Genomic DNA, 27,951 nt, shown 5'->3' on the forward strand with positions numbered 1-27,951 from the left:
CCCAACATGCACACAGACAGGAAGAATGGATAAATAGACGGACTATGAAGTGTTTAAAAATGTAGTTTTGCATTATGGTACATGCATACTGGTTAGCCAAGTGGGATGTATCATCACGAAGCATTTGAGTCAGGTGTTTGTCTTGACCACAAAACTCCTGAGACTGACTCACCGAACCTATGGAGTTCGATTGAACCCAGGTTAAGAACCACTGTTATACATAGAGCCAATACATAATTAACACATTCACTGCCATTGACGGCTATAGACGTCAAAAATTAATTTGAACTATTTCTATTAGCTTAACATTGTTTCTACTTTTGTTAACAAGAGTATGAAAACCTTTTTTTTGTACATTTAGAACAGATACCAAATTTGTGATTAATTGTGTTAACTAGTGAAGTAATGCGATTAATTACGATTAAAAAAAAAAGTATTGCCTGACGCCCCGAATTTCTCATAATCTTTAAGTCGCGTCAGGCGATTACATTTTTTAAATTAATCACACATTTTATATCTGTATTTCTAAAAAAAAAAATAATAATCTAGGTTTTCATACTCTTGTTAACAAAAGTGGAAAAAAAATGTTAAACTAATAGAAATAGTTCAAATGAAAACTACAGCTAACTGCTAATCAAATCAGACATAATTTGAGAACATGTTCTGCCGATATATAATACCAAATCATTTAAAACATGATCCTTACAAGGCCCCTGCCTCAGTGACGGTTCTCCTGGCACCGACGCAATGCTCTACTAGCAAAGAGTGACACTAATGAGTCACAGCTCAGTGCCTAATTGCTTACACTCACTGACTGGATTGGGCTACAAGCACACTATCATACCCACTGATGAGGTCTAGACTGATCGTAAACAGCTTTGTGCACTCGGTGAACATTAATTCGAGAAGGCTTCATTATATAAATGACTTTTTTTTTTGTCAGCCACAATGAATATGTTCCGAGAAAATGTTTTCGCACAGCTGAGGAAAAAGAAGAATGTAGCCATGAACTTTAAAATGGCTCACACGGGATCCATTATCAAGTCTCCAGGAATTAACTTGTCTTTCATGGGTAAAGAATATGAGCTGTAATGTCTCTGCTATTATCACCCAGCATGCTCCACTCGGGGGTTAAGCGGCAATCATGCAGTTTTTTTCACTCTGTACCTCTGGTTTCTTCACTGCTACTGGGCGAGGTTTTGGGATGAACCCTGCAGGAGGCGCAAGAGGATCCGTCTTTGGGACAGGTATGAAACCGGCAGGCCTTGCAAGAGGATTGTGTTTTTGAGGAACCGGGCTGGGTTTTCTGGTGGGTATAAAACCAAGTGGAGGAGTCAAGAAGAGATTCTGCTTCGGGGTGGGGATGAAGCCAGCGGGTGGGGCCAAAGGGTCGGGTTTAGGAGCAGGGGGGGTTGAATTTGGTGGTACAGTATTTGGTGATGAGCTCTTGAGTGCACTTGTGGATGAGGAATCCTCTGTTATTTCTATACTCTCCTCCTCTCCTTCTCCATTTCCTATATCCTCTTCCTGCTTGAGCTCCTTTTTCAAGTTTTCTTTGCGGTCTTGGGTGCGGGTGCGAGGCCGGTGTTCCTTGGTTCTTCCTCTGCCCATGAGGCTGGTCAGACCCATGGAGATGTCATCTTTGTCCTCCCCTGAAGACTTAGTTTTAAGTGCGGCTGTAGTTTTCACAGCTTCGGACACAGCCAGCTGATTCTGCTCGTCAGTCGCCGCAGGAACAACACGCCTAACAACCCGTCTCACGACCTTCACCCCCTTTTTACTGTCGGGCTTCTGCCCCTCTCCTGGAGAATCCGGACCGCCCATGGCAGTGTTACTATTGGTGTCTTCTGCTGATGATGCACTTCCTGTGTCTTGCTCAGGTTTAGGAATTGCCTGTGGCTGACTTGCATCTACATCAGGCTGGATGCAAATAGATCAAAACAGCAATAATGTGAATTGATGACACAACTGACTGGAAAAAAAAATCTGTTTAGTAAAGTAGACCAACTATGCTTATATATATAAACTCAACAAAAATATAAATGCAACACTTCTGTTTATGCTCAGATTTTTTATGATGACCTCAAAGATGTAAAACTTTTACACAATATCACAATTTTTTCTCAAATATTGTTCACAAACCAGTCTAAAATCTGTGATAGTGAGCACTTCTCCTTTGTCGATATAATCCATCACAGGTGTGCCATATCATGTAAAATACTGATTTGACACCATGATTAGTGCACAGGTGTGCCTTAGACTGCACATAATAAAAGGTGCAATTTTGTTTAGGGGGGGTTTGAGGACTCAGAAAAATAGTCAGTACTGATTCAGGAACCCCCCCCAAAAAACTGCACCCTTCAGAGTGCCATTTTATTATGCGTGGTCTAAGGCACACCTGTGCACTAATCATGGTGTCTAATCAGCATCTTGATATGGCACACCTGTGGGGTGGGATGGATTATCTCGGCAAAGGAGAAGTGCTCACTAGCGCAGATTTTGACTGTTTTTTGAACAATATTGTGGGTGCGGAAGAAGTTTTCGATCTTTGAGTTCATCTCGTAGAAAATGGGAGCAAAAACAAAAGTGTTGCGTCATATTTTTGTCGAGTATATAAAAGGAGAACAGGCCAGTTCGGTTTGATGAGGTGCACAAACTTATCATTGATACACAAATAGCTAACAAATGTTCAAAAGTGACCAGTAGTAAACCAAACTTAACTGAGCTGCTTGGGAGAAAGGTGTCTTTAAAAGCCTCATTAAAAGAAATGCGTATGCTATAAATCCATTAAATTCAGCAGTTTCAGTTAATTGCTTTTTCCTGGCAAACTGCTGGCTTTGGGCATCACTTAATTAAAAGATTCAGGGGACAATGAAAGTGCATTTAGCTCCAACACAAATATTTATGGCATTAGCTCATCATCATCATTGGTTTGGCTCGTTAAGAGAAGAGGACTGCTTGACCGGTTTTTCAATACTGGAGTTTTGGAAAATGTTATTAAGCCACTATGCCAAATTGTGATTTTATTATTTAAAGAAGTTGCTCATGAAAATGCTGAATTTTACCCATAAGTCAACTTATCCTACACCAAAGTCACCCTTAAACTATTATTATAATCATCATTTCAAATTCAGCACGCTGGCTAACTTCCCAGAACTGTGGTATGTAAAGTCGTCTCATTTGCTTCAGTTCCAAAAAATGTTTGCAAATTTGCATCATTTGAGTTCACGTGTCAAAAAATGTATTTAAAGGGCACTTACATTCGGCTTGTTCTCAACTTTAACCTACACGAGAAGAATCAACACAAAAGATCAAACCATAGAGCTACGCCAAAATCTTGGTCAAGTGAAATATCACAAACGAGTCAAGATGCAGTCAAAGGAAAAAGACAACACAGAAGAGCGAAACTTCCCTTTTGTTCCCAAAATGAAAAGCGTGATTTGTACGCCATGGTGATGGGCCAGACGTCATGAAACAAACTGGTGGTGAGGATAATAAATATATGCAATGGTGACAAACATAAAACGAGAGGAGGATATCAGCTGCGCGGTGGTGGCGGGAGGCGTTGGGGATATTATGAAGCGCAATTCTGCACACAACGGCCCATTTACCAACAGGGAAGTGGGACAATGCAGCACTGTGGACAGAAGACATGATGAGAAAACATGGTGAGATGATGATAGCTTAGTTTCCAGCCACTTTTATGAAACCCTGCAAGGTGCATACATGAGAAAATTGCGCAAAATCAACTCTGTAAACAAATCCAAATCACGAGCATTTTCCACAGTCGATGCACTCGAAACAGTTGTTCTTAACCTTGTTGGAGGAACTAAACCTATCATCTTTAAAGCCTTTAAAAAAAAAAACTTCCAATTTTTAAAAACTACACCATCAGACCAAACAGTATTTTGTCAATATCCGATTTGACTATTTAGTGAAAATACACTCTGTAACCTTTTTTCATTGAAAATAAATTTCGGCAAGCTTTCATCAGTCAGCGACTATAAATAGTTTCAGCAGCAAGAGAGGCCATTCTGAGGTGCCATCAGAGCCTACTGCTAAGCAGAGCACATGCACCCATGTCCATGTCCAGCACACACACAGTCCACCCAGAGGCCCAAGTCCATTACCTTCTCTCTAGGCCTGCTTAACCTTCCAATCGCTTAACCTCCAGTCACTGAAAAAGGGGCCGAAGTAGCGTAAGAGCTGAGTCTACAAAGAGTTTACAGACTCCTCGTGAGTGAGGGGTACGGGAATCCTGGAGGGCGGTGTCAAAGTGGCCCAAGCCTGTAGTCAAAAGCGTGTGGGGGGTGGGGGGGGGGGGAGGTCAGGCGGAGTAATGTGAGGAGTTGGGCAGTGAGAGAAGACAGCTGCCGGAACGCAGAAAGGCTATGAATAGAATTTGCGTAACTACACCAATACACTCCTGCCACTATCTTCCCTGGTGACGGACCATCAAAGAGGGGGTCTCCCTCACTCAGTTATTCAGACTGTCTGTACCTGCCACTTGGTATATTTTGATCGCTCCCATTTCTATTTCGAGACGCAAAATTGTTTAATTAATTGGAACTTTCACTTATCCTGTAAATAAACATACCGAGCCACGTCACTTTGCAGTTGTGACCATAAGAGGGAGCCAAAAACAAACATATAAATAGTTTTACATTTACACTGGATAAAATAGAGTGCAAATTCATCCAGCCAATCAAGATTATAATGACCACAATCAAGTGGTTCATCACTTAAATGTAATCGCAAATTAATTCCAATCAAATTATAGGCCTTAAAAATAAAAAGATCAATACAAACTAACTTTACTGGACAATTCCACTGGTGCAGTGGATTGTAGCCATTCTACAGAAACGCAGGCATGGGTTTGACTAAGTATGAAAGACTTAATCCAATCTTGGAATAGTCTCTTCCTCTTCAAACTCATTAACAGCGTGACTGTCACTTTAGAAGGAAAGATCACGACTCGCTATATGATCGAAGGGCTTAGTGTTGGATGTGTCATGAACAACTGAATTTTAAAATAAAAAAAATCTGTAATACTGTTTTGGGTTATCCCCCATTGATTTGTTTACCATTTAAATATGCCAAAACTGGATATTCATGCTTTAAATCCTCCAATTCACATACAGTATTAGCACTCTGCCAACACATGGCCGCGTTGGTCCACCATGTACAGTCTGCTAATCCTCAGAGTCAGATACTGGGACACAACACTATGTAAGCTGTTGGTTGACACATGCTTAGCGTAAAGCAAAGATTAAAGACTCATGAACCATACAAACTGATTCTGACCCAGTTTAATCCAACTGTAGGATGAAAGATATGAATGTTTTTCAGCATTAACTGGACATAAATGCCAATATTTTAATCGACTGTATTCATGCAAACTAATGTTTACTTTTGAGGGGTGGAATTGTCAACACTGGTCATGTAATAGGAAAAAATTGAGAAAAATAGGAAACCAATCGTGAATTTTTGTTTTCAGTTATCTAGCTAAAGAACAAGATTTTGCTCTTAACTGATGAAACCTAGATAGACCAAGTAAAACCAAATGACGTGTCCCCCCCCCCCAAAAAAAAATAGTCACATTCAAATCTCGTTAAGAGTGGAGGACGGGGAAAATGACTTTTTAAGCCTCGATCATGGACTAAAATCTTTATCCTTGGAAAGCCCCGCCTTTTTCTAATCCATGCCTGGTCTAATAATCTAGTCTAGCTGGAAATGGGGAGAAGATTATACCGATTGCTTTTTTTAATGGTAAAACCGGTCGAGTCAACAGTGGAAGGCTAAGGCTATGAAATATGTAACAGATGATTGAGAGATACTATATAGCCTATAATAAACGTTTAGCAAAATTGTGTGTTCAGACTTTTTTTTTTTTTTAAGTGTAGCTACTAGTCTGCAAATCACGTTCAGATTTAACTAAGTCATTTTTTAAATGAATTGTTCACATTATTCATCATTTCATCAATTCATGGAGAATTTAATGTTAGTGTTTTGTATCCATTTTTAAGTCATTAAATAGTGTTCACGCAAAAGGAAACAATAATTGCTTGTTTCTATCAAATTTCTGCACCTTATCGCTTGTGTAGGGTCACGAGGTCACCACTAAGTCTCCAGTTAACCGAACACATGTATTTGATCTGTGGGATGAAGCAGGAGAAAGAACGAGCACAGACACCAGTAGATGATCAAACACAGCATTTTCATACTGTGAGGTGACAGTGCTGCTAAACATCGTACCTTCCATTCATTAATCTTTTTTTTTAAGGATTAGAAAACATTTGTATGCTTTGGAAGCAGAACCAACAAGATCACAGTGGAATTGTAGTTACTGTCAGCTGTAGTGTGGACAATGCTGCCACCTAACGGACACAAAAAAAAACACAATCCATCCTTTTTTTGTGGGTAAAATGTTGGGCCAGAATCAATAACTAGATTACAATTATTTTAAATACTGATTGATTCTTCAGTGTGTGACAGCTTAAAAAAAAATTCCATGACAAATTGGCTTGTCTCAGGTGTGATAATTTATATCATAGCAACAGTATCAGAGTTAAAGCAAGTATTCACTTGATACCAATCAGAACAGTTTGTTTTTGTTTATTAACCACAACCCACTGATTCCCCTCTTCAAAAATGCAATTAGATCATAGTCATAGTCAATGCTGGTTGCCTGGCAGCCTCATGACACATCACAAGGTCAGTCTATGCACACAACCAATTATTACATAACTAAACCCCTTGTGAAATCACATTAAAAGTAATATCAAGTCTCAAAATGCGCTACTTCGTATATTCTCAAACAAGCTCTCTACCTCTCTTATATTATATTATAACCCTCTTAAAATAATTGCCTATTTTTTTTGCTTTTTTTTTTTTTTTGCCTAAATCATCTCCTCATGATGCAAATGTCTCAATTTTTTGTGTTTCCTGAAAAATCTGGAGAGAAAAAATGACTTAGGTGGTTATTTTAAGAAGGCGTTGATCTTATAACTTTGCAAATAGAGCCATATTCATGCATCCTATGTGGCAACTATCTGCTCTAGATCCAGAGTCAAGCTCTTAATATAACCACCTTTAAATAGAGCAGCTGGTTCTAGGTCAGCCTCTCAAGTCCATTTTTTGTATTTTCTTCAAATTACCTGTCTACTGATGATCATCAAGTTCAGTTATATGTAGGACGGTGTGAGTAGGGAGTGAGAGGAACTTAATGATGCACATCGATTTCAACGATGAGACATAAACACCAGCTGGGAGTGTGATTGGATGATTGTCTTTTTCACAATAACAGTCTGTGAGTGTCTTGGTGCCAAAACATGGTTCACGGGAATGTGCGAGCGAATGTTTTGATTGACTGTCGATCTGTGTATTCTTATCAGGCAAGGAATCATATGTTCCTAAGCTAAATGTCCCCTAAACGCCTCATATGGGGGGTGTAAAGTATATCATTTGACCAAGAAAAGAACAATTTCTATACAATGAAATATGGCAGGATGGTGGAGGCATTGGCCTCACAGGCGAAGGTTCTGGGTTTGAATCTCATCTCTAAAATACATTTTATGTAGGAATTGTGCACCATACATGAAGTTTGTCAGATTAATTGAGTTCATGATAAATATTCCTATAAAAACACAAGTACTTCATTGCACGCCTTTCATACCTTAAAACATCATTATATGTCGATATCGCTTGTGTAGATGAAGTCAAGCCAGGAGTCAAAGACACAAATGTAGAAATACAGAGTTCTTTTTTTTTTTTCTAAAAACATGTCAGGGTGAGCCCCCGTAAAAGGATTAAATTCAGGTGTACCGGCAAATAAAGAGTCATGTTTGACACGCCCCTTCTCGTTACACATGATAATCCACAGAAAAAAGAAGTGAATAGGCTGCCAACCAGCGACCATATGGCCCTGGACCGAAGTGGCGCTTGGGACGTTGTCTACTTCAGCGTCCCATTGTTTGGTGTCAAAAGGGGGTAGGGGGATGGAGGGGATTATATATACACATCAGAACACATTCTCTTAAAACACACACACACTCACTCCCCAGTGGATAAAAGCACAGAAACGCATAGCCAATCCTTATCTTATCTCCTAGATCAAAATTATTGAATCCATACCTTACTTACACTAAAGAATTAGTAGAAAAGGAGAACAAACCATGCACAATCAAATGCCAAAGCCTTAAAAACACACATCTGGACCAAAACCACGAGACTCTAATTTATCATATACCATGTCACCGTTACACTTATATTCTGTTCTACCTATAATATAAAATAAACCCACTGATCAACTGGTAGAGATGAAGTTTCATATACATCAAGAAAATTTGCCTGGAAGAAGAGTTATTTTCTGTTGTATGGATTTGTATAAGTGATTAGTTCATTCATTGCTAATTAGGAATGTAGTCGTTTTTGTACAATTGGCAACATGCAGTACAATCATTTATCACATAATAGTTGAATTATAATATTACCGCAATTGGTAGCAAGGATATTGTGATAATTATGACCAGGGTTGGACTGCCCAACTGGCATAAAAAGGGAAGATGAAGTGGGCAGACCGATGTTGTCCTATTTAATTATTGTTTTTCCTCCATTTTGGTTGATTGGTAACTTGATAGGTTGCTTGGTTGGTTTTTATTCCGAAAATGCAAAATGCACCACATACGTACATGAACAACAAGAAAAAAAGAAAAAAAAAGAAAAAAAAACATAAGCACAAAATGTACAATCAAAAATAAGAACAACAATTTCACCTGCATGTCCAAAATTATATAACAAAAAGACTTACAAGATCAGAAATATGAATTACAAGAACATTTGATTGCTTTACCATACATTGTCCTTTACGATTGGAATTTTCATGTACCAAAACAAGCAAAAAAAAGTATTAACTTATGCATTTATATTGTTTACATTTACGCCATAAATGTATGCAGTTTAAAAGCCACATAAATGGGCCCTATTTTCGTGCCCAGCGCGAGTTTAGAAAAAGGTGCAGTGCTGTACGCGTGGGTGAAGTTTCTTTATTTTGAGATTTTTGTAGACAGGCGCAGTCAGAAATTCCATTTTTTGAAAAGGACTAATATGGGCCGATAAAACCAGCCGACCGGTTAATGTGATAATAACATGTCATATGACGTGGCATATTATAATGACAATTTATTTTAGGGAAATGTATAAAGTGAGTGACAGTTAAATAAAAAGGAATGTAACTTACACTCAAGCCTTCCTTGCACTGCCCTTGTGATGTCCTCAGCCAGCTCCGGTTCAACTCGCTCAGCTCCAAAATGGGCTGCACCTTCAGCAACACAGACTCCCCGGATTGACGGATCATCTCCACGATCTCATCCCTGCTCTTGTTCTCAACCTTGATCCCATTGATCTCTACCAGTCGGTCTCCTGGCACCAGGCCCAGAGCACGGTCCTTGGTGGCAGCGCCGGGCTCTGCGAAGTGCACCACTCTCCGATACACGTCTCCATCAGGCTGCCTGTCCAGCATGGTGGTCCTCCTCAAAGAGAAGCCAAAATCGCCCGTGTTGCGTCGCTTTAATTTCAGTTCTCTGGGATCTGGTATTGGGGGAGCAACAAGCGCTGGCAACTCCAAGTCGACACCCGGGAATGTTTTTTCGACTAGTTCAGGTATGTGTACCTTATATATGTTTAGAGGTTTGCTTCCTTGGCGAAAATATTGTGGCTTTGATTTCTGAACAAAAACTCTTGGTTGATCACTTGCATTGTTCCTCTGAGAAGGAGATGGATGCCTCGGGCCTATCCCAGAATTCAACTTGGCTAATTCTCCAAATTTAGCCGCTCTCTCCTTTACAGAACTGCGTATTTGGTCCTGGTCGATTCCTTTGGTATCCTCGCCAGATGCCACATCCTGTGCCAAGGTATTAGAGCTGTTGAGGCGCTCAGCATCCAAGTCTGCAAGACTGAGATCCAAGTTGCTTGCCACCTTGATAGGAATAGGACTAGAAATCTCCAACTTGCTCCTAGATTCCTTCTTGGAGCTCCCCCGGTTGAGGTGGAAGAAGCCTCGGCGTATGCTCATCTCTTCCAGACTTTTCAACTCGGCCTGGGACATACGCTCTTTCTTGTCTTTTTTGTCTTTCTTCTCCTTCTTGCCAATGTCCTTTTCCTTCTCTTTCTTAATCAGATTAAACATATTGGTTGTTTTTTTCAACAGCCTCTTGACTCAAATCGATTACAGTCAGAAAAGGCAGCTCTACATCAGGTACCTGAGAGCAGTAAGTCAGATAGGGGGTGGGGGGGGGAGGTTTAGTTAATGAGACCATGCAAAAAATATTTGAGTTTAGAATTTATAATATATTAGCATGCAATTAAAGTAATTTGCAAAAGCCAAGATGATTTTGTGTGTAAAGAAAATGATAAAACCAACCGATGCATCATGCCCATAGTAATCATAGTAATGGAAAAGACACGCACTCGTGTGGATAGATTCAACATTAGGTGCACCCAAAAAATGTAATGTGAGTCAATGCAAGTTCTGTATCATAACAATCTATTTTAACAATATGTTTACCACTGTGGATGTAGTTTGCAGTGGTGTACAACTGCTCTGCATTGTTTTGTGTTTTACCTACCTTGAGAAGCTAAAGGTGCTAACTTTACAGTATATACAACAACAAAAATCACAAAAATATTTGAAATGTATTTTAGTATGGGTCACTGACAGTATTAGTTCACTTGTCTGGCTTTAGTGCGGCCAGTGTTTGTACAGTTCCTACTCAGCGAGTATTTGAATGTGAGTATGAATGGTTGTTTGTCTACGGTAGTGTTTCCCAACTGTTGACCCACAGCACATATTTTACATTAGAAAAATCTAACCACACATCACAACGATGTACTCATTATTTACTCACAAGTGTATTTGAAATCTGTTTAGTTGAACACAAAGCTACTTTGCATTATTCTGTTTTATGAATGGCAACAGGTTAATTGTACCTTCTGCCATCTGGTGGAAGAACATTGCAAATGTTCTGTCACTCTATGATGCTAACATAGATAGCTTAACAAAAAACACATTCTGAGAGATTTAATAATTTCTCATGGCACAGTACTGCTCGTGCGATGCTACATGTTGCTCCCTTTCATGCAGATGGTTCAGATTTGATTCACAGCCAGGGCCCCAATACCCAGCCACTCCAAGTCCCAAACCTTAATTTAAAAAAATAAAATAAAATGTTTGCACCAGGAAGGGAATCCTGCATTAAAAACCATGCTAATGACTCCCTGTCTCGACCACCGATAGGACAAGCCGAAAGCCACAACAACATCACCTGATCTCTCGGTGATTAGGAATAACTGGTCTTGCATGTGCCCTGTGATTGACCGACAGCCAAACCAGAATTTACTCTGCCTCAATATAGACAGAGGATATTTCACTATGATGTGGCATTGTACTCCAATATATGGTTCAATGAATACCTCTCTGACATTGTCAGTCAAAATGAATTATTTTTGTAATGGCATAAATGGCATAGTAATGGAACAACTCTTTTATTGGATTCTATTCTGTTGGGCAAGTGCACCTAATGTAGTTGCCACTGTGCCCTACATAGAACTAAAAAGCACTGATGCACTGACTCACATGCAGTATGTGTTGGTATTCGCCTCTCATGCAGACAATCCACGACAATATTACTATCACCATAACACACAGCACTCAACATTTAAAATAATCATAATGAATGGAATAATTAATGTATAGACTTACCATGCAAATGTATTTAACATCGTTCTCTTCATTGTTGTTCAAATTCACGTCGTTGTCACGTCTCCCAGGTCTAGGCAATAAAAAAGTAGATAAAAACTAAACATATTGTACTGCTATTTATTTTTTTCTTTGTCTCAAAATCAAGTGTTTTATTATTTTAACGGTTTTGTTGCGAGCGAATTGACTAGATGTTGTAAAACTGTGTTGTCCTACGACATGCCTTGTCAGTGCTTGGCTATAATTCTAAGCTGCTTTGCCCTCATTAAAAACCTGATGGCCGCAGGGAAGGATGTCAGTGGAGGGTGTACAAATATAGTACAGTATAGCGGTCTATATTACAAGCGACGAAACATCCTACCTGCAACTGTTGACATGTGACAGGTCCGTCAAGTTTTCGGCATGTGATTCCTTAGGTGAGATAACAGTACTCGTGGTGCCTTCACGGTCCACTATAAGGTAAGGATTCTTGAAAAAAAAGAAAAGAAAAGAAAGTTGAACCGATAAGCAGCCCTCACCCAATGTGTTCTCATGTTGTTGAAATGAGAATTAGGTACCAAAACACAAAATAGTGTCCGCGGTGATATCCACCAAAAAAAAGAAGAGTTCATTTAAATTAACCGTTTTGTGTACACCATTAAACAAAATACGGCATAAAGTTAGGATATTTGAAGCTCGTTTACACGAAGGTGTTGGAAATTAACTTCAGAAATCCTGAGTGCATTTTAATGTAACATGAGGGAAATCGGACAGCAGTGACCCCTACTGGTCAATTTTAACAATAGCAAGTTTAAATAAACCAAGCAGGCTGCTTGGAGTAATTTGCTCTGCAAATTACTTTCAATAACATTTTCATTTATTATTTTTGTCTTCTTACTGCGACTCAAATGAGTTCAAAATAAATGTATGTATAGTAATACAGCTTCCTCCCACATTCTAAAAACATGCGTGTTAGATTGAAGACTAAATTTTCCACAGGTATGAATGTGAGTGGGCAGACAGTAAATGGTTATTTGTCTGTATATGTCATGTGACTGGCTGTCAAACAGGCTAACCTGAAGGCAAGTGTTAAAGAAAATTGATGGATGGATAGTTGGATACTATGAAACACAAACAGCTGTAATCTTGAATTTTTTTTTTAATTAATATTTTAAATCCAGCCAAGATTACGCCGCTTCAAAAAGTTTAAGATGAAGCACCCAAAAGTCATGCTGATCATGAAGAGAACGTTTGTCTTGTCTATTTTCTACAAACAAACGGGCAGGTTAGTTTGAGGAGGTGTATGTAACACGGCAGTTAATATTGTACAAGAATTAAGATTATCTCCTTGATGCAGTGCAGGAAAAGATGTCTAACATAAATAATACTTGGATGAAAAGCTGTGTTGGATCCTATAGGCCTAACATACATCTTGTTTCTTCTTCAAAATGACGTTTTGTTGCATTCTAGCTGCGGCGACTATGGCTGCTCATCACTGTAGGCAGCAGTATCACCATCCAGGTTGGGTTGTCTTTTGTGGAAATGTTCAATCGAAGAGTGAAATCCACATAGCTTATCTGTTGTAGGCCTAAATCATTATGTGTGGCCTCTTACTGGATGATGCTGACCACACATGAATGACTCATTGAAGTTCTCATTGTACTGTAGGGGAATAAAGGTTTTCAATGTACCAGTGGGCCAGAAATGTGAAGAGCAGATGGTGCAAATTGGTGTTCATGGATAGATCTGTGTTTACTTCTTATATTTCCTCTACTAATTTTAAGACACTTTTATTTCAATATTCAACCAGAATACGTGTGCATGTAACAACGTTATCTCACAAATACATAGCAATGATCATATTGTCAGCAAAGACTATAGAATGCGTTTTACTTGCGATAGTACTGTATAGTGCACAACCTAGTGTTCATTCATCCCTAGACCATGAATGAAAATGAACGGCTATCCATCCACGAGGGAGTCCCAGTGCTCGTTTGACAGAAGGAATGAATTTAATCGATTAAAAACGACAATACTCAATCTTGCATATAAAAAGACCAAGGCAATTTTAATTTTGTTTTCCACCGACCGACTATTAGTAAAACACATCATGAAACAGCCACATGAGACATCGTGGGTACTCAATAAAATATGCCCCTCACAGTATCAAACGCAACATTAAATGGGGGTGTTTCCAAAACGAATCGTAATCGCATGATCCGTGTGGTGGATGAATTATTGGTGTGATGATTTATAGATCAATATCACTTAATAATAGCTATGTTTTGAAAATTATAATTTAATTTTAGAAATTAAAAAAATACGCAATTCTAAAACACTAAACGAGCGTACCCCCATGCTGTTGGTAAAATGGTACAACCCCTAAGGTTACCGGAAGTTGTTTCAGCTGCCATGTTAGGTTGCTTTGTTGTAGGCTTCTACTAGGTTTCCTACAGAATTAGTAAGTGTGGAAATGGAGGCAAGCTGGAGTACGTTTCTTTTCCAAGTAAGTTCACTGTTTCGGGGGGATAAATGTATTGCCCGCTTTGGGAAAAGACGGATCCGTAACCACTCAGTGTTTTGGCGGCAAAAGCAGTTTTTAAACGAGTAGTGCGAAGAACAAGTAACAGAGCAAAACAATGGTAAATGAATCTTGGCTTCCAGCTGTGAGGGTCGGGATTGACGCTTGAACAAAACCATCCTCAAGCAGTGGATGAAAAACGCCATTTGTTTATCATCTGCCGTGTATTCGGAGAAGCGGAATGCTGCCGTAAAATGCCGCGTTCATTTTCTGAAGTTTCTTTTCCAAGTCGAGCCCAGCAAAACATGCGGGATCATTTCAAGTGAGGCACTGCACCGTTACAATCGACCCGCACACACACACAGCAGCGTTACCCCATTAGGGACGCGTTCTTCGGACGCCCAGTGATCATGAAATCTCAATTTGGATGTCGCCTCTAATAGAAAAAACAAAATGTTTTTTTCCCCCAGCCCCGAACGCCGCGTAATTGTGTGCGCTTCATTAAAAAAAAAAAAAAATCTCAGCAGCTGATAACTGCGGTTCGCGGCCAACTTTCCTCCCGCAGCGTTCACTAGCCAACTTAGCTAACGGTGCTTAGGAAACCTCCATCACATTCACCAAAAACTCCTTTAAGTAATTCCTCGCCATTGAATCGATGCGACTCGCCGAACACGGACGTTTAGGAACTTATTGGCGGCTCTATTCGTTTATTTGTCTGTTCATTCTGCTGAGCGTCGCGGAAAGGAATTCAAACTATGCGCACTACATCGGCTAACACGAGCTACGAATAGGCTAATGTTGGTTTATTTCTATTTTTTTAGGGAGACTCCGAGTGCAGGGCAACCCCGGTATTTAAACTCATGCGATACAAATAACAGATTTTTTTTTATGAGGATGTTAGATTCAAATGACGTTGCCATAGCAAGGGGAGGGAGTATTTTGTGTTTATTTGGCCGTGAGCGGCAATTCTCCTGTTCGCGTTATTTTGCCTGCAGGGCTCTGATTGGTCAATCGCGAGCGAGGAATTCTTGGCCTCCCGTAAATCGGCTGTTTTACTACGATCAGCCTGCGTGCTTCATACTCGTCTGTCTCTTTTCACAAAGTTTTCCGTTTTTGTCACTGAAAACAGGCTGCTATCGGCAATACCAACTTACTATACTACATTTCATTTAATAGGTAATTGAATCATCATATTGAGATCTAAATTAGGGTTCGAGGAACTTCTTAAACACACAGGTAGGGCTGGGCGATATGGGCAAAAAAAAAGTTTTTTTTAAGTCATTCTGAACGATTGCGATTTTAACTGAACAAATCCAACAAACATTTATTTAAAGGTTTTATTTATTGTGTAGCCTACTGCGCAAAATGTTCGGACAACAATAATGTATACTGATTTTAAATCAGTTTTAAAGGTAAAGTTAACATTCATAGCTTGTGCAAAAAAAGGCCATTCATAGCTTATCATACTTAAATGCCACACTTAAGTAAGTTAGTCACTCTTGTACACCACCCATCCATTTGGATAAAACTGAATTAAGAACAACTTTTAGTATTCTAGACGAATACAAGAGTGTAATTATTTATATGCACCCAGATTTCACGATTTAGCACATTTTCAACTATTCAATTTTCTAAAAATCTAATTAGTGTGATTATTTTTTTTTTATTATTATTATTTTTGCCTAACCCTACACACAGGTCTGACGTTTATGAAGGATTTTACAACATTGCAAGTGGAAGTATGCTTGTCTTTCCTAGTGACTAAATCGATGTGACTTTGCGATGCTAACCTAACCACAAAGCTAAGTGTTCGCGAGGGGACGGTGTACACATTGTGACCCTAAATATGCACATTTGTGATTTTTATTCATATCTGCTTGGAAATGTCTATAAGAAATTGCGGTAAAATAACAGATTTACGGCAGGCCAAGGATTCCATGCACTGCTGATTGACCAATCACTTTTACTTGCAGTTTCATTACGTTTTACATGTACTTGTTCTTTTGTTGTTGTCTGAAGAATGTGAGCCTTGCCACAAAAGGAGGCACTTGCTATCCTGCTATGTATTATTAATGTACTCTATCCTCTCAAAAGTTCTTAGGGTTTTTTTTTCGTTTTTTTTTTCTTTTTCTTTTTCTTACGTGCCTCCAAAGTACTTTACTGTTTGGGCAATGCAGACAGATGGACAGTGCAGTTTGTTTAAAAATATCTGGCGCCGTGCCAGACGTGTACCTCACACTGTTACTTTGTCTTTTAGTCTTTTGTAAACGTTAAGGCTCTGAGTGTAAGAGGAGCAACACTCCAGTCGCTGAGCAATGCTTCAGAACTTGTTTTTATTTGATAGGAAATCCCCTTTGTACATATCTGATCGTTTAAAAATATTTGTAAATGTACATTTATAACATTTAATTTTTTGAATGCCACTAAATGATGTACGCAATGGAAGGAATATTTTCACAAATACCCTCTCAAAGCACAATAACTGTTTGTCCCTCCTCAAAGCAATTTGTGTTGTCCTGCAAACTGAAACTTTTCATAAAAAAACATGCGAATACTAGTGTCTTCCCTGAATACTTAAGAAACTTTGCAAAGTCAACGTCGAAAGAAAGACACTGTTCCAGAAAGTACATTTTGTCTTAAATGTTGTTTTAACTTTCAGTGCCCAAAAATGGCACAAAAACTATAAGTGACACATGCATTGTAAAGTTGTTACATTGACCTAATTTGCAATGATCCTTTTTAATAAATTGTTCATAATCTTGTTTGCGGTCTCAAACTTCACTCCAATATTCCTTCAAAAGTCTCTAGTTCCTGGGGTGTGAAAGGGTCTTAAGTCTGTTGGTCCGTTTTAACGGAAAGGAAAGCATACAGGGTCTTTTGTCAACTATTTGTTTTTTTGTGTGTGTAACACACAGGAATTACACTGTTTGCACAGAATATTAATGACTACTGCACGGACACCTGTAGTAAAGTTTGAAGTTTAGTGTCATTTTAAAACCGAGGATTCAAAAGGCTCAACAATTCAGATTCCGGTCTGCTTCATTTCCAGGTCTGGTGTTTTTAGAAATGATGTTTTGAGTGAAGGTCATAGAGAACATTTTCTTTGGTCAGGACAGCTGAGTAATTATTTTGATTACGGTGTGAGCTTATTATTTTTTGTCCAAGTTGAATTCCTTAGTACACACACAAAATCAACATGTTTACACAGTATTTAAAAGTGAGTTGGTTTGAGGATGTCAAAATAAAGTTTGGAAAGGGTAAAGATATTTACTGATGCTGCCCTTCACGTGCACAGTTGAGCTCCAAATGTGTTTGTTGCCTGTATTTGTGAGCTAATATAGTGTAATCAAAAGCCTGAATGTCAAACTGTTTTGCTGCTGGCGTGGCAGCTGTGATCCAATTCTAAGAAACCCGTGTTTTACGGTATTTTTTTACCTGGGAGGGAATTGGATTCATATTGTCACAAGGCCTCAATTGTGAAGATGTAATGTTTTTCAGTAGGGGTGGGAATCTTTGAATGTCTCACGATTCAATTCCGATTTTTGTGTCTGCGATTCGATTAAGAAAGATTTTTGATCCAAAATGATTTGATTGACAATGACTTTTGCTTCAATCTATAGATGTGCAAGGAATCGTACTGATCTACTCCAGTCTGACTTGCTAATGCTAATTAGCGCGCTACTCGCGGCACTTTTATCACTCAAAAGAACGGCTCCACGCTGGAAAAAAAAAACTTTTATTGGAATAACTTGATCGTGACTTTTTCCTTCTACTCTCTAATGTGGCTACTACTTAACAGTGTATCAGACCACGTGGAACCACACTGCCCCTAAGTGGCCAAAAATCGGGTACAACATGAACAGCTCTCAAAATAAAGGCGCACACAGACAAAGGCAAGACAGTATCAAATAATTTTACTAAAATCGATTTTGGGACATTTAAAATCAATTCTAAATCGATTTTTTGGGCACACCTCTAGTTGTAAGGCACCTTCTCTGTTTAGAGCTGGTCTGTCCAGTTTCCACTTTCACATAGATGGCTTCTCTCACTCCTCTGTCTGTCTTCTCACAACCTTTGACAAACAATAACTGTTTCCTCAGACACATTTAATTTGTCTTATAGAGATAGAGGTAGAGGTACACTTTAATACTTTAGCTTTAAGTCAAGTGATTGGATTGAAGAGATTTGGTTAGGAGAACTTTAACAATCACAAACGACTGAAGACCAAACGAAAGGAGTTTCCATTAGCAAAACTGAATCATGTTTTATATTAAATAGTGTTTTCTGCAGCTTGATCTCCGCCAGACTCCCTCCCTCCCTTTTCTACCAGTTTTTACATGGTCTTTGTTTTGGCCCAAAATGGGATTATGCCAAGCAGCTGTATAGTGAGACACAAAAGATGGCGGAAAGACGGCGCATTATCGGCCTCAGACTGCGAGTGTCGTTCAAGTCTACAGTGGCCCGTGGAGACGTCAGGGCACTCCCTCCATTTTGATGTTATTTATGAGCGAGCGGCTTCAGTTGTCAGAGCGCATTTGTGTCAAAATGGTCAGAGCCGCATGAAAGCACAGCAGCTTTTACAGGCTTTGCACCTCTGCTTCAGGTCCAGGCCGTGCGCTATGTCTGCGCTACGCAAGCTTCACTGGTATCACCCCGCCACCCAAACAACACCCTCACGCCAGCTTTGCCGGTGGACGGCATAGCATTGCATTATGATGGCTAATCCTGGAAGGTGGCAAGTGTGAGCAGGTGTTTCGAGAAATGGGTGGGCTCGGCGGCAAGCGACATGAGTCCCCTAAGTTCCCGTACACGTCGGCAAACTGACTGCTAGCTTCACCGAGTGGTGTGTGGATAAACAATGTCCCCGGCTCATGAATAGATGAGCCAAATCAATGAAGATGAGCATACAAAGCCCCCCTGCTGTGGCCCTAGTGCATCACTGCTCAGATTTGTGTCTTTCACAATAGGCTAGATGACATAAGGAGGACATTGTGTGGTTCATTTTTCTTTCTGAGCCCCAAGCCCTTCATTCTTGCAACTTCTTTCTTGGCTGGTCTTCTCCGATGGATGATTGAACCAAAAAGGGGAAAGGTCAAGCATTTCATCTTGCTGCTGGTTCACCCCAAAAATAATAATAATTTGCGGCAATTTGTTTTACTGAGCTAACAGCATTGAGTGTGTCACGATTTTTATATTTGCCCACGTGGAGGAGACCTCAATGATCAGATTCTCTTTGATTGCATTTCAAGTTTTAAATGTGCATTTTATTTGTATGAAATCCAGCGACTTTTGTGTACTGCCAGACCAGTGTGACCTCACCTCATGTACGACTTGTGGTACAGTGGTTTAGATGTTTGGCACTTTTCTACTCGTGCTTCCTTCGAGCGTGACTAAAGTTTGGCCGATTAGAATGATAAAGTCCTCCCTCAGCCAACGATCAACTTTTGTTTGTTTGTTATTGTTGAAACTTCCGAATTTATTGTTCCATCATGAAGATAGCCATCATTTTGTATTTAATGTGATTGTAGCTGAATGCTTGCTAATGTTGTCAATCACCAACAACTCTAATGAGGTTTATCTAGATGTTTACTTAAATATCAAGTGTGGTGGATTTGTGGGCAAAGCTACAAACTAGTGTGTTGCTGTACCACTTTCCATATTGCTTTGTAACCTAGATATTTGCTTTTTACGACCTTTACTGACCCGCAAAAGTGTTACTGTTCGATTGCAAAAATAATGGTCTGGTCTTTAGAGGCTTTTTGGCAGCACGCTACAGTCTGTTATGCCTCTGGTGTGGAATGCTTGTTTCACAGTCATTGGATGAATCAGCGGGGTCATAATTGGGTCCTTTTTTTTTTTAATCCAGTATTTGGATTCTTTTGTATTGATGTCATATGGTGTCAGCTTCATTAATGACAAATCCTCTTCCGAAATCGAAAATATGAAGCCCATTTGGCTCTCACGCTTGTCAAATTAGGCACAACTGTTGACAAAAACTATGCTGTCATATTGGCATTCTGTGGGTTTGGAAATATGTACATTTGGATGCTGACACTGCCTTCTTGTCATATTGACTGCTTTGCATTTCATCTCCTCATTGCTTCCTCCCCCTGACGTTTTTGTTTATTTTTTTATTCCACCAGCAGGCCAATGAAGCCCTCCACCATCAGCACCAGGTGGCCCAAAACAGCCTGCTGCCCCTTCTCAATGCAGGAAGTGAACCAATCGACCAAAAGCCTGTGCTGCCCATCCAAATCGACCAGAAGAACCCATCCATTGCTCTGGATCTCCTTAAAGACAATGTGACCAGTGGAGGACGGCTGCCAGTGCCTGTGATAAAGAAGGAGCACAAAGGCAAAACGCCGTTCGTTTGTGGCTACTGCAACAAAGCCTTCCGCGACAGCTACCACCTGCGGCGCCATGAGTCCAGCCACACGGGCATCAAAATGGTGTCGCGGCCAAAGAAGATCGCCCAGACAGCTCCAACCATGGTGCCAATGATCTCAACGATGCAGCGAGAGAACAACGGAAATGTTTCTTACATCTCCACGGCGGCGGGCATCTTTTCCACGGCGACCACATCTGTCTCTTCAGGCGCGAGCATAATGACTTCTGCAATGGGCAACATATCGCACCACCACCACCAGCAGACTGTCCCGAAGAAACCCGCCAAACCTGTCAAGAAAAACCACGGTTGTGAGATGTGCGGCAAGGCCTTCCGCGATGTTTACCATTTGAATCGCCACAAGCTGTCCCATTCGGACGAAAAGCCTTTCGAGTGCCCCATTTGCCACCAACGGTTTAAAAGGAAGGACCGAATGACCTACCATGTTCGGTCTCATGATGGCGGCGTCCATAAGCCCTACGTGTGTTCCGTCTGTGGGAAAGGTTTTTCCAGGTAAGGCTGAACACACTTTTCTTGGCAATCTCACAATCACAGCTGATTTGGATTTGACATTTTTTGTACATTAATGCAAAATTTTCTTAGCAGTGGTGTCCAAAGAGCTCTTTTTGTCAGTCTTTTAGAGCAAAATGAGAAAACTATACAACTACTATGTGGACGTGATCTTCCAGCATGAAACCAATCAGAAGTCCTACAGCCGTGTTTTGAGCAAGAACCCAACAAGCGCGATGTGAAAATGGTCCATTTTCAGATTTGTAATTCAAACACCAGAAAAATAAGTTATCATCACTTCTTAGATGGAAGTGATGTGAATTCCTCACCTTAATGCCTCAAAAAAAAATTCTCCATGACAAGTCCGAAAACCAACAGAACCAATCGGCTGCTGCTGCGTGCAAAAAGGAAAGCCACATCATGTCTGGTATCAACAGAAACGGGTCTTCTGCATACGTGGAAATATTTTAAATCTACGGCATTACAGCGTATGGAACAGGAGGCCATAATAACAATCCCTCGTGGTGTAAACAAAACATTTTTGTTGCTAAGCTAAAGCTGTAAGGCCACTTCTGATTGGTCAGAATTTGCACATGACCAGTTTGAAATCTAATTTTTTTTCTTTCTTTTTTCGGAGTTCGTCTTGGGATAGCTGTATGAAAATGTGAGATTACAAAGGGCATGTTATGAGAAGTCGGTGTTATTTTAATTTATTTCTGGTACTTTGCTAAGGGGTAGATTTCTCCAATTTTGGTCGCAGTTTTTCTCTATTCTCCAGGTACTTAAATACTGATCCTTAATTGACCTAACGTCAACAAACGTTACCCAATTTCCACAACTTATACCTCACTGCAAAACATTTTTAGTAATACCCTTTCAAAAAATGCACATATCTCAGTTTCTTAAATTTGACCCAAGTGGTCTCGCATAAGTGAAATAAAGTAAACAGTTAGAGGGTCAAGACAAAATGGACATATTTAAATGTCTGAACAAGAAATAAAACGTACTAAAACACTCTAACCTCTGCTTACATTATCTGAATTAATTGTTGTTGTTTTTTGGGTCAAAAAGTTAAAAGCCCCCTTCTTTGGTTTGATGTGTTTGACATTTTAATGTCATTTTTTCTAATGAGATGAGAATATTAATAACACCTTGGCGGCGAACCATTAGCCTGTCTTACCCCGTGAGCCACTTTCAGGCATGCTTCCAGTACAGTGACGTGGGTAAGACATTTGTCTGCATGCTGGAAAGCGTAAATGGGCGCTGAAGAAAAGGGCACTGAGTCACTGCCACTTAGCTCGATCTGTTGGCATCCACTGGACTCAACTTTGTCTGGTGTTCTTGGATTGCGAGCAAAAAAGTTCCGGTTCATAGGATTGAGACGCGTCAACGTGACTTCTCATTCGTATGGATAGGAATTTAGTTTGTTTTTAATCCGGTAGAATGAAACTTTCCGGTGGTTCACAAACAACTGCCAACGCAGGCACCCTTACTCACCCCGCTAACATGATTCAACTCTCAGCGTCACCAGAACTATCCAGCTGTCAGTGGTGGCTCCATGCCAAAACCGGGATTATGAATGCAAGAGACTCACCGTTAAAGGTCAACAGGCAAAGGGTTCCAAAGGGAACATCGCTTTAATTAAGCAATAGACAATAACTGTTGTCATCAATGTAGTTTTTTTTATTTTTTATTTATTTTTTTAAACAAGACTGCAATCTGAAGAAAGCATTTTGATGCAGATAAACTCCTTTGAATTGAATTACTGTGTGTAAACAAAGTGTTGTTTGAGATTAGTCTTTCTAAAAACGTATAATTCAGATTTCAGTACTGTTTATTCGTAATAAAACAAGATTTTAGTTTTGAAGGTCATTCAACTATAAACATGCTTTGTTTTTGTCAGACATGCAACATTTCCACTGGGTTCAAGTTGAACTAACTTTGTGGCCTACATTTCCTCTTAGTCCCGAGGGAGATGCTATGTAAAATTAGCACCGGACTTTTGCAGTGAACTCCTGCAGTTTGCTGCGAAAGTCCGGGGGGCTTTAGTCCTAAATACTTGCATGACATTAGTATTCACTTGTATTCACGCAAGCAAATCCACGAATGTGAGAGCTGTCTCAACGTCAACCGCCGCTTTACTGAGCGTAAACAAGTGTACAATATAATGGTGTACCATCTCCGTGTGGTGCTTCCTGAAAGTAGGCCAAACTAAATCACGCATGATTGATCGCGGAGAACTCAACTGCCACTGATGCAACTTTTAAGGGTTCACACAAGCCCCCTCATTATCAAAGCAAGCACACAACATCCGGATGTGCGCATTGGAGCAAATTAAAGTAGTAGGACACATGTTACTCAATTCAATTTTGTGTTCTATGTGACACACTGTCCATTTGAGAAATCATTCCATGTTGCCGATTATTTGGAGTGGTTGCGTAAACAAGCTGAGGTCATTAGTACTTTGAAGTTGGGTTTGTTTATGAACATGATGATGAGTCTCATAACGTCCCTTTGTTGACCCGAAACAATGTATTTTTTTTTTTTTTTTGTATTGCAGGCCCGATCACTTGAGTTGTCACGTGAAGCATGTTCATTCTTCTGAACGACCGTTCAAATGTCAAGTGACGGTACGCCTACACTCTTGTTTACATCTGACGATTGAGATTTACTATCACTTATTATGTTTACTATTGTCACTACTTATGTGGTTGTCATTCTCCCCTGACCTCTAACCTGGTGTCTTCTGGGCCTTGCAGGCGTGCACCTCTGCTTTTGCCACCAAAGACCGGCTGCGTTCTCACATGATCAGACACGAGGGAAAGGTGACCTGCAGCATCTGCGGGAAGATGCTGAGTGCCGCGTACATCACCAGCCACTTGAAGACTCACGGGCAAACCAACTTCAACTCCTGCAAAGGTATTTTGCACCTGGCAGCGGCATGTTTTGCCACAAGACAACTTTTTCACTTGCGATGCGATACCGATATTGCAGCCGAGAGTACTGTCCGTAGTGTCCAATATCGATATCAATATTTAAGCTTTTATTTTATTTTTTTGTATAAAATGTTAGAATAGACTTCATCAAGTGACACTTTTCAAACAAATAGCAATAGTTAGAAATAGTAGGTATGAGAAAATGTGACATATTTATTCCAAGCATTTGGAATACTGGTTTACCACAGACTTCCGTTCTTATGACACCAATGTAACCCGAATTTGTACGCAAGTCAGAACACACACAATCTATTACTAACCTACGTTAAACTGACAGTGTGTAATAAGGGACCACTAGATGGCGCTATATCATAGAATGCAGCTTACACTTTGCAAGTCTACCGGCGAATTCTTATTTCACGTGAGCGAACGAGCATCTCGGTGAGCGACGGCGACTTGGCAGCCGGTGTGAAGCCTGGCGAGCGACGCCGAAAGACGGAGCCATCCGGATGTAGCCGGAGCAGCTAACAAGAGCGGCTCGTGGGAGTTAATCGGAGCCATAAAGTAGAGTGGATATAGAGCGACTAGCAGTAGGAGCTAGTGTAAAAAAATAAAATAAAAAAAGTTAGTAAAAGCTTGCGAGAGCAAAGCAGAAGGTGACAAGCTAGCAGGGCCCCAGTTTTGGAAGGTATGCGGCGGTCGACCCATTGGCTCAGATTACTAAACCTACGATTGTATACAAAAATGTATGCTGATGTGAGAGAACATGTTTTTTTTTTGCATGTTATTGAAATCAATAGCAGGCTTTTAAATTGAATGACCACTAGATGGCGCTAAAGATTACACACTGTCATTTTAACTCATTTGGTGAAATCATAATTGCAGTAAATATTTGTATAAAAAAACAATTTAACTAAATGAAAAACCGTGAGAACAATTGTAATTGTATGTGAAGCCAGAAATGCGTGTTTGTCAAATTTTGATCAAGTTGAGAATTGTTTATGAGTGGATTAGAAGATGGATGGATGGCGAGCTATCGGCAAACCATGCAAACATTTAACGACTGTTTCTTGCTCTTCTCCAGACGAGGTCTGCAACTCTGCCTCTGCTACAGCCGTGACCGTTTCCGCTCCCATCACCGCGGCGATGAATCGGGGCAACTCCAACAATAACAACAACGCCGTCACCATAGCGGCGCAAATGAACATTAGTACCAACACGGTCAACATCACGTCGCCGGTCAGCCTTCATCACCCGCTCACCCTCACCGGGCCCGTCAACATCGCCACCGCGTCCATGAATATTGCCCACCCGGTTGCAATATCCACCTCCATGCCAATGAATATCGCCGGCCCACTTAACATTGCCATGAGGTCGGTGGATAGCATGCCTTTCTTGTCCCAAGTCTTGCCGTCTTCCCCACCTTGGTAAAAATGAAATACAAAAGTATAAGAAAGGAAAAAGAGCATTGAACTGGCCACAAAGAATGGGAAAATAAGGTCAAGATTTATAATCTCACAATTTGCTCCTCAGGCCCAGTTCTTTTTTTTTTTTCTTCTTTTTTTTGCTTTAGTTTTTAAACCCTCCAAACATTTTGTTTTCCTCTCACACCTCCAAATGGGTGCTGTAATTACAAGAGCTGCGCCGCTAGGGGGTGCTCGCCAAGTCTCAGCGACATCACGACTAATGCTACAAGAGTGATAGGAGACTCTTGAGTAGAATCCAAGTAGGACCGTCCTTGAAATAAGGACAATTTTAGGACTTAGCTTAGTGAGAGTGATAAAACTGTGACCTGTACCATGACAGGCTGAGGTGTGATTCCTCCTACGTGATGGACCGTCTTGGAAGATGAACCAGAGTTGTTGTTTTTGGAGGTTACCATTGGAGAGGAGAGATGGACTGACTTCTCTCCTACAGCCTTTGGCTGTTGCTTTGTACGTTAACTATAGCCGTTATCCATATTTAATGTAGGACATGAGCGTAGTTAAAAAGGGATAGCAGCTTCGATGTGCATGGAAGAATATTTTTTCGCCGTGCTCCAGCGTTTCCATTTTCTTTTCAGATAGTTAGTTACTACTCTTGAGGTACAAATGTAAATTTGACATAGTCCGCATTTTAATTTTTACCTGTTTTTTTTTTTCAAGAGGGATACCTCAAAAAGTGTCCGCTTGATGATTAAATGTTTGTATTTTTATATTTGTATGGGATCACGAAGACCTAAAAAAAAATGTTAAAAAAAAGTTTTAACCTTTAGCCCCCCAAATGTCGTTGGAGCGGATTGAGTCTTGCACTGAGCGTACGTCCTACACAGTTAAAGAGCAGCAGTATTAGCATTAAAGGTCAATCTAACGTGCCAGTCTATGCTTGTAGCCTCATAGTGTTTAAACTAGAAAGGCACAGGTGCATCTTGAAGCATTTCAGGCTATTTCTGTCATAAAAATATATATTTGCTGTGATGTCTGATTATAAACCTCGCCCTATTTCCATTTATCTTCTATTCCTCCAAAAAGACTCACTCAGGAAACACACGTTTGATAGAAATGTCACATATTCATTGTGGATTTATGTGTGTTTGTTTGTTTTTTTATTACTTTTTTTTCTTAATTTGGAAAATATTTTGGTACCCAAGAAGATTTTTCTCAGAACAAAAATGTAATTGGTGGAAGAGTTTCTAGTATTACTTCCCATAAGGATCTTTTCATGAGCCCTCCAGGACAAATCTGGCTATTTTTATTTGAGGCCTGTAGTTTTTATTTTGTATTTTTTTTTTCAAGTGAGCTTATTCCTGTGTGAATCAGCATTTCAGCTTGATGATTTTAATTTTTTATATATATTTTTTACTCTATTTGCCCTAATAGTTGAGTGATTAGCAAATGTTGCATGAAGGAATGTTTCAAGTTTTTTGTTTTCTACAGACCTCCCTACTTCCATCTGGGACAAGAATAGTATTATTTTAAAAGCATAACCATTCACTGTCTTGCTGTACATTGGCATATCTACTGTACATTTTATTTTTTAACAAACATCAGTCTCAGGCTGTGAACTATTCCGATCTGGGACTGACAAGTGATTTAATTTTTTAATGTAATGTAATGAAAATATTGGGATGAGATTGACATTGCATGACCCTGAACACTATAACTATGTTGAACTTTACATATTTTTTTATTGAATGCATTGTTGTCTTACAGTGTTGCAACTCCTGAAGACTTTCAGTTGATGCTGAAAAAAACGCAATATGCATGATTGTCATTGTTCAGTTGTTTTTTTTAAAACAAAATAATAGTATTTTCCTAAAGTACGTATTGCGTAGATACACTATAATAGACTGTTTGCCAAATTTGATACAGCGATAATGTGATTGTTTCTGTTTTTGTTGTTGATGAATTGAACATCTCTTTATTTTTTAAAACGAACATGAATTGGAATTTCCATGAGCCTCATGAAAGCATTTGAATGTATATCTTTGTACAAAAGTTTTAGGTCTGCGGATATGTAGTAAAGATAGATGTGAAAGAGAAATAACCCCTTTTTTAAATAAAACTTTTTGTATTAGAATATTAACAATGGTAATTTTGTATATACAACAAAGTAGGCTTTACAATTAGAGCAAACATTCCTGCATTTTTTTTTTTAAATGTTATGTTTGTCAAATGATTACATGAACATGCGCAATGTTATGTGCCTTTTATTTGGGTTGTCTAAATAAAAGAAAACATTACGTATTTTGTATTTATCCAATGTTTGCCATCAATCATTGCAATATATTTTTTTGTATTGTCCATTAGATTCAAATATTCACAACCTTACATTCTTTCATTTTAAAATTATATATTTTATTCACATTTTTATATATAAAAATACA

General features: G+C 39.6%; 2 protein-coding genes across 7 annotated transcripts in view; one reads left to right on the top strand and one right to left on the bottom strand.

The window, feature by feature from the left end:
* Nucleotides 1-12,236, bottom strand: part of LOC147160909 (unconventional myosin-XVIIIa-like) — a 71,827-nt gene extending 59,591 nt beyond the window's left edge. For 3 of the 6 annotated variants that reach the window (XM_086098685.1, XM_086098687.1, XM_086098684.1), the window contains exons 1-3: nucleotides 12,117-12,236; nucleotides 11,759-11,828; nucleotides 9,239-10,259 (exon numbers count right to left, since the gene is read on the bottom strand). In XM_086098685.1, the coding sequence (XP_085954811.1) occupies nucleotides 9,239-10,186 (948 nt within the window). In that variant the 5' untranslated portion in view covers nucleotides 10,187-10,259; nucleotides 11,759-11,828; nucleotides 12,117-12,236. Of the gene's footprint in view, nucleotides 1-9,238; nucleotides 10,260-11,758; nucleotides 11,974-12,116 lie in introns of those variants that run through there. The other 3 variants (XM_086098689.1, XM_086098688.1, XM_086098686.1) reach the window with 3 other exon arrangements.
* Nucleotides 12,237-14,143: 1,907 nt separating this feature from the next.
* Nucleotides 14,144-27,811, top strand: LOC147160910 (vascular endothelial zinc finger 1-like). Its single transcript, XM_086058025.1, has 5 exons — nucleotides 14,144-14,240; nucleotides 20,399-21,153; nucleotides 23,711-23,780; nucleotides 23,910-24,069; nucleotides 25,171-27,811. The coding sequence occupies exons 1-5, from the start codon at nucleotides 14,208-14,210 to the stop codon at nucleotides 25,515-25,517; spliced, it is 1,365 nt and encodes a 454-aa protein (XP_085914151.1). The 5' UTR covers nucleotides 14,144-14,207; the 3' UTR covers nucleotides 25,518-27,811.
* The last annotated feature ends 140 nt before the right edge of the window (nucleotides 27,812-27,951 follow it).

The sequence above is a fragment of the Leptonotus elevatus genome, chromosome 16, assembly GCF_054856555.1.
Source record: "Leptonotus elevatus isolate MCC_2025b chromosome 16, RoL_Lele_1.0, whole genome shotgun sequence".
NCBI classification, from domain to species: Eukaryota; Metazoa; Chordata; class Actinopteri; order Syngnathiformes; family Syngnathidae; genus Leptonotus; species Leptonotus elevatus.